Source organism: Plasmodium gallinaceum, assembly GCF_900005855.1.
Source record: "Plasmodium gallinaceum strain 8A genome assembly, contig: PGAL8A_v1_76, whole genome shotgun sequence".
Taxonomy (NCBI): Eukaryota; Apicomplexa; class Aconoidasida; order Haemosporida; family Plasmodiidae; genus Plasmodium; species Plasmodium gallinaceum.
This window is the reverse complement of record NW_021628238.1, coordinates 2,668,746-2,679,531: the sequence shown is the minus strand read 5'-3', so window position 1 is coordinate 2,679,531 and position 10,786 is coordinate 2,668,746. Positions and strand designations below refer to the sequence as shown.

Here is a 10,786-nt window from a genome sequence, read left to right as displayed (position 1 = left end):
CTCTATATTGGAAAAATCTCATTAGTTCTAGACCAACTAAAGTTAGATTAAATTAAAAAATATGCGCAAAAAAAAAAAAAAAAAAAAATATATATTTTTATGATACACATTTTTTGAATATGCATAAAGGTGTAAAAAAAAAAAAAAAAATTATCAAACTTTATTCATTTAATATCAATAATAAAAAAAAAAAAAAAAAAAAAACTATTTATATGGCTTATGGTGTAAAATATGTATTTTTTATTTTTACATAATTTTGTTTAAAAAATTAAGTTTAAAAAATTGTCTTTTCATTTCTGTATTCTAATATTTTTTTGCTATTAAAATAAAAAATGTTTCATATTTATATACATTTTTTTAAAATTATCCAAAAAATTGATTAAATAAGTGAAATGTGAAAATTAACGTAGAATTTTCTTCTTTTATATATATTTTGTTTTTTTCTAAAAAGATACGTAGAAAAAAAATTTGTAAAATAATACACAGTAATCCCTTAAGGAATAAAGATGAATATAAATGTAAATAATTAAAAAAAAATATAGATATATGTATATATAATGTTTAAAAGAATATAAGATAAAGAAATTTTTGGTTAATAAAATTTAGAGAAAATATATTTTATATAGTAAAATGAAAAAATAAATAATTCTTATATATTTATATATATATATATATAGATATAAAATAAAACATTATAAAGAGTATATAAATATATGTGTTTATTAATTGAAAACACAAAAAGATATATGAACGAATGATAAAAAAAAAAAAATTCTATATATTTTATATAAAGAAAACAAATTCTTTTATATAATGAATAATTCATATATAATTAAAAGACACACATATATTTATAATTGTTCATAGATAATGTTACTATATTTAACGAAAATAACAATACATAATATCTTATTTTCAAATCATAATATTCAAAATTAAAAATAATTATTTTTTCTCCATTTTTTTTTTTTTTTTTTAGGGAGATATAGATACTAAAAGCTTAATTGAGGTAGATCAATTCTTTTAATTTTGTTATAAAAAATGCATATATATATATATATAAATATATAAATATAAATATGTATATGTATTTATATTTTTGAAGGAAAGAGAAATATGGAAAAAAAAGTTTCAAGAAATTGAATCAGAAAATTTAATATTGAAAAAAAAATTAGATGAAACTATAACAAATTATGAAAATAAAAATGTCGAAGGAGAAAATTTTATGAAAATAAAAACAGATATGTTAATGAAATATGAATATATGGTAATTAAAAAAAATATATATATTCATTTAATTAATATTTAATTATTATATAATTATTAACATATTTTTTTTTAAATTTATTATATACACACAGGAAAATAAATGTGAATATCTGGATATAAAAGTGAATATACTAAGTTTAGAAAAAGAAGAAGAAATTAGAAAAAATAAAATACTTCAAAAAATTACTAATAAACAAAAAAAAGAAATTGAAGGATATATAAAAATATTAGAAAAAGTGAAAAGTATGAATATATCATCTAAAAAAAGAAAAAATGAAGCAGAAAATCAGATTTCTTCTATGATTAATAATGATTTATTAATAAAGAATGATAACATTCTATTAAGAGAAATAATAAAAGTAAATGATAAACTAAATGATATAAATAATAAACTAAATGAAAAAATTATAGAGGAATTAGAAAGAACAAAAAAAAAATTACATATAGCTAATAGTAAAATTCGAAAATTTCATGATGCTTTTATAAATTTAAGTAATAGTTATTCAAAACATAAAGAAGAAATAAAAAAAAAATTATTAGTAACTCTAAAAATTAATGAAGAATTAAGAGAAGAGTTAGAAAAAAAAAAATCCATAGAAAAATATAACGTGGAAAATATAAAAAAATTAGAAGAATATAATGCAAAAAATATTTTATTAAATTTTTATGAAGTAAAATATAAAATAAATGATAGAAGTAAAAATATAATTTTAAGATATATTAATTTAATAACTAGTGAGAGTAAAAAGGAAGAAAGTGGTAATTCAGAAGAATTTAATAAAGACATATTTTTATACGATTTGTACAATATACATGATAAAAATGAAGAAAATTATGAAAAACAAATAAACTTATTAAAAAAAAAAATTTTAGAGGGAGATATTTCTTATCAATTGAATAAAAAAAAAGATGACATGTTTTTAGATACGTTATCTTTTCAAAATAAAGAAAATTGTGAAAAAAGTTTAGGGGTATATATTCTTAATAATTTAAATTCATCAAATATTGTAGAAATATTATATTACCATATTAAAATAGTAAATGATATTTTGGAGTGCTTTAATATAACACTATTACTTCTTTTATACATATATGATACTTATTTAAAAGAAATAATAAATAGTATTAACAATAGTTCTTATTTGCAGTCTTTAGAAAAAAGTCAGATAAGATTTTCAGTGTATTTTTTTATAACTTTATCTAGCTTTTTGTTTTCTACATTAAAATATATTCATATTTTAAAAAATTCAAATTGTAATGATTATTTAAAATTATTATGTAATGAGAGAGTTTTTCATATATTTTGCTTAAGTAAATATACTTTAGAACAATATATGGAAAAAATTAAAATAAAGTTATTTTCTTCCAATATAGATTATTCAATATTGACAGTTTTAAGTGATCAGTTAAATAACCTTTATGATTCCATGTTTACTCAAAAAAATATATACAATGAAAATAGTGAAGGAATAAGTGAAAGATGCCATCAAATAATTAATGATAGCAAAAATGAAAAAGTTAACAACAAAGAAGGAACAAATAAGGAGATAATATACAATACAAATAATGAAAAAAAAGAAAACACAGAAAATCAAACAGAAAAAATAATACTAGATTTAGATAAAGAAAAAAATATTTCGTCATTTGAATTATATTGTTTTTTAAATTTTATTATTGCAACTAGTATTCTTTTAATGAATGATAAAGATATATTATTTGGTTCATTTAATAATATAAATATAGATATACAAAGGGAAATACTAATAAAATGTGAGAATGTATTAAAATTAATTAAAGTTCCCAAAAAAATTTTTAGTTTCTATTTTTGTATGAAAAGATATAAATTTTCATTTAATAACTTTATAGAAATAACTACAAATTACAAAAGTTTAATATTAGGTAATGCAAATTATAATAATAATAAAGAAAAATCAGAAATTTTAGTTACAACTATAAATGAATTAAGTAAAAATATTTTAAATGAATTAGATAATATATTAGACAACACTAATATCTATTCTATTGATGGACATGAAACAAAAGAATTATATATTTTTAATATATGTGATAAATATGTAAATATGTACAATAATATTACATCTAAAAATAATGAAAATATGATAGAGAAAAAAATTATAGAAGAAAAAGATGATATAATAAGAAAACTAGAAAAAGATATAACTGATTTTGAAAATAAAATACAATTAATGAACAAAAAAATTAATCTATTAACTGTAAAAGAGGAAAAATGCAATAAAATGCAAATTGATTTAGATATTTTGAAAAAGGAAAAAAGTGAATATTTAAATATTATTAGTGATTTAAGAAAAAGCAAAAATGAAAGTACAAATGAAATTGCATATATTACTAAACATTACAATGAAACCAAAAATAAATACAATGAACTTTTAAAAGGTTTTGAACCAAAAAAAAAATATTTAAATAGTAATAAAAATAATGAACATTCTAACATAGATATTTATTATATGAAAAAAATTATAAATAATTTATATTATGAAAATTTTTTAACAAAAATAAATAAAAATTATCATTTGTATGATGAAAAAATTAACTATTATAATAGTTTATACAATGATTACTCAAAAATTAATTTTCTTTATAAGGATGAAAACTATGAAGATGATAAATGGGAAAATAAAAATACATATGATAAAAATACAAATGAAAATGAAGATGAAACAAATATAATGCTTAATAAGATTTTTGGTGATGAAATTTATTTTACAAACAAAAATCATAAAGTATTATTTGATGATATATATAATTGTGAATTAATTAAAAGTAGATTATCCAAGCATAAAACAAACTATTTTAAAAATAAATTATATCAGACTATTTTATGTAATTCTTTTAATGAACAAAAAAATAAATGCATAGAAATTGTGGACATAATTGAAAACTATAAAAATTTGAAAAATGAAATATTAAGAGAAATACTAAATATGTCTATAAATAATAATATTCATGTTAAAATGAAAAAAAATTACAAAATTTCTGAACATTTACATCATAAATTAATAGAACTGAAAAGTATGATAAAAAAATTTTATATTAATAATAATTTAAAAGATTTAAATAAAAACCTTCCTACATTAGAAAATGTACTAAATATAACTATTGAAGAAAAAAGTAATACAGGAGAAAAATGTGAAAAAATAAGTAATAGCACTAATAAAAATTTAAATAAACAAACATATTTACTTAGTGATAAAGTAATCTTGAACGATCATTCGTTTTCATATTTAATTCAAAATTTGTTTGATATATGAAAAATAAAAAAAAAAAAAAAAAGAAAAATATATAATCAAAATTTGTTTTTTCTTTTTAAAAATCATCAAACTATATTTTTTTTACTTTTATACATAGTTTTATAGTAAATATTACATATGCTATCTTATTTTATTTTATTTTATTTAATTTATTATTAATATTCTACAATTACTTATTACTTTATTTTTCAGAATGATCTACTGAATTTTGTGTTTTTTCATTGTATGTTTTTCTCAAATATGCATAAAAATTTTTTACGTTCATAAAAGTAGTTTTATTTATTTCAATTAATTCTTAATTTATTAATTAAATTTTCTTTTTATTATTAGTTAAATATATAATTAATATATATATTTACTGAACTGCATTATAATGAAAATTATATATGATGATTTCTTTAAAAGTTCGTTTAAATATGAACTTCATAAGTATAACACAAAAAAATATAAAATGCAACAATATAAAAAAAATTGAACATAAAAATTATATATTATAAAAAGAAAAAAAATATATAGAATAAAAAAAAAAAATTTATTATATTCATTTGAAGGAAACAAAAAAAAAGTTAATATTTTATGTTATAAAAAATTCTTAAAAAAAAAAAAAAAAATTTATATATATATATATATTTATGTATATGCATAAATTAAACATGATTTCTTTTCATTTCTTTTCTATTGTATTTTAAAGAATATACTTTGGTGTTAAAGATGATATATGAAAAAATAAATTTCAGAAATATTATATAGAAAAAAAAAAAAAAAAATACGAAGAATTAAAAATATTATATTAAAGATTTCTTTTTTTTTTTTTTTTATATATCATAGATGCAAAGAAAAATAAAGAAAAATGAAAGAGCGTAAACTTCTAATATTAAAAAATAATGATCCATTAAAAAAAAAAATAAATTTTTTTTTTCTTTCTTTAAGAAAATATGATAATTCAAAAATAAATAATAAAGAAAAAGAAGATGATTATTACACTAAAAGGGAAAATGATATATTCAAATATTTTGATGGTAACAAGAACATTATAAAGACTACTAGTTATATATTAAAAGAACATTTAAATAATTTCTTATTTATTAAACAGCAAGGAAATTTCTACAACTATTTCTACAATTCATATCCATTTATTATAAATAGATATGTTAATTATATTAAGGAAAATTATGCGAGAGAAAAAAATAAAGAGGATAAAGAACAGAAAAGTAATGATACGGCAAAATATAATAATATAGAAAATACGAATTATTTGTTTCTGTTTCATTATTATAATGGAAATACAAAAAACGAAATAGAAAATGAAAAATTTTTAAATTTTGTTAACAAAAATATAAATTATCATAATGTTACAAAATTTTTGAAATGTTTAAAAGAAAATATATATATGAATAGAAAAACTAACAAAAATGAAAATATGAAGTTAAATTTAATATTTCAAAATATAATTGATAAAATTAATGATACAAATGATATAAATAAAAAAATTGAAGTTTTGCTATACATAGCAAGTATATGTGACAAAAATTCATCTCCAGTTTTATTTTCAAATATTAAAAAATATATACAAGAAATATATGAAGTTTTAATGAAAAAAACAAAAAAAGGTGTCATAGAACAATATTTAATTTTTTTATTATATAAAGAATTTCTATCATCAAAAAATGAAAAATATATGAAAGTGGATATAAAAAATTATTTATCAGAAGAAATTTCTTTTTATAATTATTTAAAAAATGAAAATATAAACATTTTTTTATTAAGTTTAATATATCGTGATTTATCATTTTTAAATAATCATGAATTAAAATATGTTTTAATGAATCTAGCATTTTCAAAAATAAAAAATTTTGATTTTTTTACTAATTTAGATACACACAATATATTTTTAAGAAATAAAAATAATAATTTAAATAATTCACTACATACATTTTTCTCTAGTTCCTTATTAAGAAATAACTTTTTTTCTTTTTTAAAAAATTATGATTACATAGATTATTCAGGTGTTATAAATTATTCAAAGGATTTGAACTTTAATGACTTAAATAATTATATATGTCATAACTTATTAACCGCTATCATTCAACTGAATCACTCACAGAACAAGTGTTATGATTTGATTCAATTATTTAAAAAAAAATATTTTTTAGATAATGAAAAAAATACAATGTTATTTAATTATATTTTAAAAGTAAAAGATAATATGGATTATATGAATGAATTTATTGTGAATAATGTTATGTATTTAACGAAATACTTATTTAAAAATAAAAGTGGTTTTTCTAATAATTTATACTTCAATATAATGAAGGTTTATTGCAATTTCCTTACTGATATTAAAAATTCGGAAATTTATGATTTAAAAAAGAAAAACAGCTTAATTAATGACTCGAGAAAAACTATAAATTATTGCATAAATGAAATTTATCATAATATTAATTTATATACACTTAAAGAGTTTATTTCATTTATTGATTTAATTAAAAAATTACCAGCAAACTTTAGTTTTGAGTTAAAAAATGAGGTAGATAATAGTAATAAAATAAAAAAAGTATTATATAAAGATAAAAAAGGAGAAAATTTATTTATTTCAAAAGTTTTACATTTTAATATAGATGAAATAAACAAAGAAAATATTGAAAATACTGATGAAAAAAACATTTTACTTAAACAAAACAAATTGGGTGATGATAACTTTAACGAAACAGATAATATCCTAAATAATGTTAACAATAAAATGAATAGAAGTATAGATGAAGAAGGAGAAGATGTTGGAATAACTGAAAAAGTCTCTTTTAATATATCTAATAAATATGATAAGCATAATAAGGAAGAATTAGAAAATAACAAAAATGATAGCAACCCTTATTTTTTTAGTAAGAATAATTTAAAAACGAAGAAGAATGTGACTATAATAAATAAAGAAGATTTTATTATTTTAATCTTATTATCTATTTTTGATGAAATTAGTGAAGAGTTTGTGTTGAAAATTAAAGAAAAAGAATTATATTTAATGAAAGAAAAAAAAAAAGATAATATATTTGAATATATATATGAAAATCATTATAAATTATTTTTGAATAATTCTTCATCATATATAGAACATATTAATGAAAAATATGATGAAATAACAAAAGAACAAATTATAAATTATTTTGTTTTGTTTACTCATATAAATAAATTAGATATATATGAATTATGTTTGCTAGTTAATGCTATGAATGAAATAAATAAGTTTCATAAGTTTATTGATTTTTTTATATCTAGGCATATAGAAAAAATATTATATAAAGAGTTTAAAGGTGATCATATTAATGAGGAAATAGGGTTCAATTATGAATTTAGCGAGAATTATTTAGATAATTATATATCAAAAGTAAACGAAAAAAAAGAAAAATTAGAAAGTGTTCCTAATACAGTTGAGAATAAAAGTAGTAATAGTAATAAACAAATTGAAAAACATTTTGATGAAATAAATTTAAGTGCCCATACACCATATTCTTCTAATTTTGAAAAATATTATTATGAATATGATATTATTACGAGCACTATAAATTTATTTTTAATATTAAATGAAAACAGCATAACAAAATATACTATTGCAAAGTATTTAAAATATATTGATTATAATAAAGTGAATGTTTTAAAAATTAATATTAATAGTTTTTTTCAAAAAAGCAACATAGACAAGAAAATGAGAAAAGACAATGAGATTCATGTATATAATGAAAACTTAGATGAGAAAATAAAAAGTGAAAAAATGAATGATTCTTTTTATTTTGATAAAAAACTTTTTTATATTAATTCATATGATTGTAATATTATGAAAAATGATTTTTATAATAAAAATAATAGTAATTACATGGAAGAAAGGGGTATTTCATATACGCCTCTAAATAATGTAATAATTTATAATATAGTAGAAAATAGATTAAAATATGATATTAATCTAAAAAATCACTTATTGCATAAAGAAAATTATGAAAAAGAAGAAATAAAATATTTTTTTGAAAAAGAAATGCTAACATTAAATAATATAGCAAATTTGATGAATTACATTAATCATATTAATGATGATATGAAATATATGAATTTATTGACGTTAATATTAAAAAATATGATTCTTTGTAAAAATGAAATAGTAGAAATAAAAACATATAGAACGTTAACTACTTTTTTATTAAATATAAAAAATTTTTATCAAAAAATAAATATGCAATCTCAATATTCTTATTTAAACATGTTGATAATGTATTATGTAAAAAGTATTGAAACGTTCATGCCTTTTTTTTATTTTTCTGATTATTTAAAAACTATGCAAGTTTTTATAAAATATGATATAGCAAAGAATTATTTGAAATATTTAATTACTTTAAATAATGAATTAAATAAAACAAACATTAAAAATATAAATTTATACTTTGTTCACATTATTTTGTATTTATATCTAAAATTAAATTACATAAATGAAAATTTCTTATCTAATTTATTGCAGTATTACATTAATTCATTGCACCAAAGAATAAATAATATGAATGTAAACATTATTGAAAATTTAATGAAAACAAATGAGTTATTGATTTCTTTATGTATTAAAAATAAAAATATGATTCATTTTAATTACATGTTAATACAAAAATATGGAAACTTTTCAAATGAATTTAAAATTGATGATTTAGATGATATATCAGAAAATAAAAATTTTAATTCACTTCATAAAAATAATTCCAATGCAAAATTTTCAACAACTTCTATTTTGAATAAACAGTTTACAAACAGTTGTAGTTCATATTCAGCTGAACTTAATGAAAATAATGTAGAAGAGAATTTAAATAACAAGGAACATAGTAATAATTTGTTTATAAAAGAAAATAACGATAATATGATAAAAAATAATATAAATATATTACAAAGTCAAACAAATTATAAGAGTGATGATGATGAATATTTTGTAAAAAATATGAAAAATTATAATGATGAACAAAATATATCTAGCTATGCTAGCGAAAATGTGAATAAAAATATTACTGAAAACAGTATAATTACACAAAATTTTAAGTTATCATTTGTTCAAAAGTTAAATATAATATATTTTTTGTGTAAATTTAATTTTTATAATGATTTAATTAAATTATATTATTTACAGTTAATAAATGAATGTATGAACAGTAAAAACAATAATATAAGTGATGAAGATTATTGTAAATTATATGAAATATATGTACATGTCATCCTAAATTTTTATTTTATTTCTTTTAATAAAAATAATAAATATATTAATTTTATTTTAAGTAATTTACCATGCTATTATTGGTATAAAAGAGAAGAAGAAAAATTAAATTTATTTGTGTCATCTAAGCAGTATAATGATATTAATAATATTCTAAAATTATTAAATTTAAATTTCCTTATTCCAACTTTAACTGAAATTTACTTTATACACTTTTTTAACGATGTAAATAAGACAAATTATTCTCTTCAAATACCGCAAAATTTTTTATATCTTTATCAGAAATATAACTTAACCATTGATGATATAAAAAATAAAAATATTGCAATTTTATGTATCCCAGAAGAACATGAATTACGGTATTTAAAAAAAAAAAAAAAAAAAAAAAACTCAATTTTAAATATATTGTTAAAATAATTTTCATTTTAGTCTAATTTAATCAAATTATTATTATTATAATTATAAATATGTATTTTTTTTTTTTTTTTTAGAGGTAGTAATAATGATAAAAAAGTTTTAGTAAATGAAAGTGTTTATATTTTTGAAAATATCAAAAAAACATATGCAACATCTTTGTTATACTTAAGTGAAGTAATAATCATAAAACAATATTTATTTTAAATATAGCATTTTTATATAATCATTTTATATAAAATATTATGTCTATTTATTTCTTTATATATATATATATATATATGTACACATAACAAAATAAAATTTTCTTTTTTATTTATGGAATTAAAAATATTATTATTATTTTTTTTTTTTTTTTAGTGGAAAAATATGAAAACAGAAGAAAAATGTGATTATATAATGCGTATTTTGCATTCAGCAATAAGTAATTAAATGAATTCTCTTGTTACTGATTCATTATATATTTTCTGAAATCTATAAAAATGTTATAAATATGTATAGTTATTTCATTATATCTTTGTATATATATAAATATTTTTTTTTTCTTTTTTTTTTTTTTTTTTTTTTTTTATTTTTTTTT

The 10,786-nt window shown here is 16.4% G+C and overlaps 3 protein-coding genes across 3 annotated transcripts in view; 2 read left to right on the top strand and 1 right to left on the bottom strand.

Moving 5' to 3' along the window:
• Positions 1-506: 506 nt before the first annotated feature.
• On the top strand, positions 507-4,559 carry PGAL8A_00259000 (conserved Plasmodium protein, unknown function; the record flags this gene model as incomplete). The annotated part of the gene is made up of 4 exons (XM_028671336.1): positions 507-518; positions 980-1,009; positions 1,106-1,267; positions 1,362-4,559. The coding sequence occupies 4 exons, from the start codon at positions 507-509 to the stop codon at positions 4,557-4,559; spliced, it is 3,402 nt and encodes a 1,133-aa protein (XP_028527998.1).
• Positions 4,560-5,409: 850 nt separating this feature from the next.
• Positions 5,410-10,638, top strand: PGAL8A_00258900 (conserved Plasmodium protein, unknown function; the record flags this gene model as incomplete). Its single annotated transcript, XM_028671335.1, has 3 exons — positions 5,410-10,151; positions 10,284-10,383; positions 10,567-10,638. 3 exons carry the CDS (start codon positions 5,410-5,412, stop codon positions 10,636-10,638), a joined length of 4,914 nt encoding a protein of 1,637 aa, XP_028527997.1.
• Positions 10,639-10,651: 13 nt separating this feature from the next.
• LRR4.1 (leucine-rich repeat protein, putative) overlaps positions 10,652-10,786 on the bottom strand; it is a gene marked incomplete at both ends in the record, with an annotated part of 2,555 nt that continues 2,420 nt past the window's right edge. Inside the window, one exon of the mRNA XM_028671334.1 lies at positions 10,652-10,680. Within this exon, the coding sequence (XP_028527996.1) occupies positions 10,652-10,680 (29 nt within the window). The remainder of the gene's footprint in view (positions 10,681-10,786) is intronic.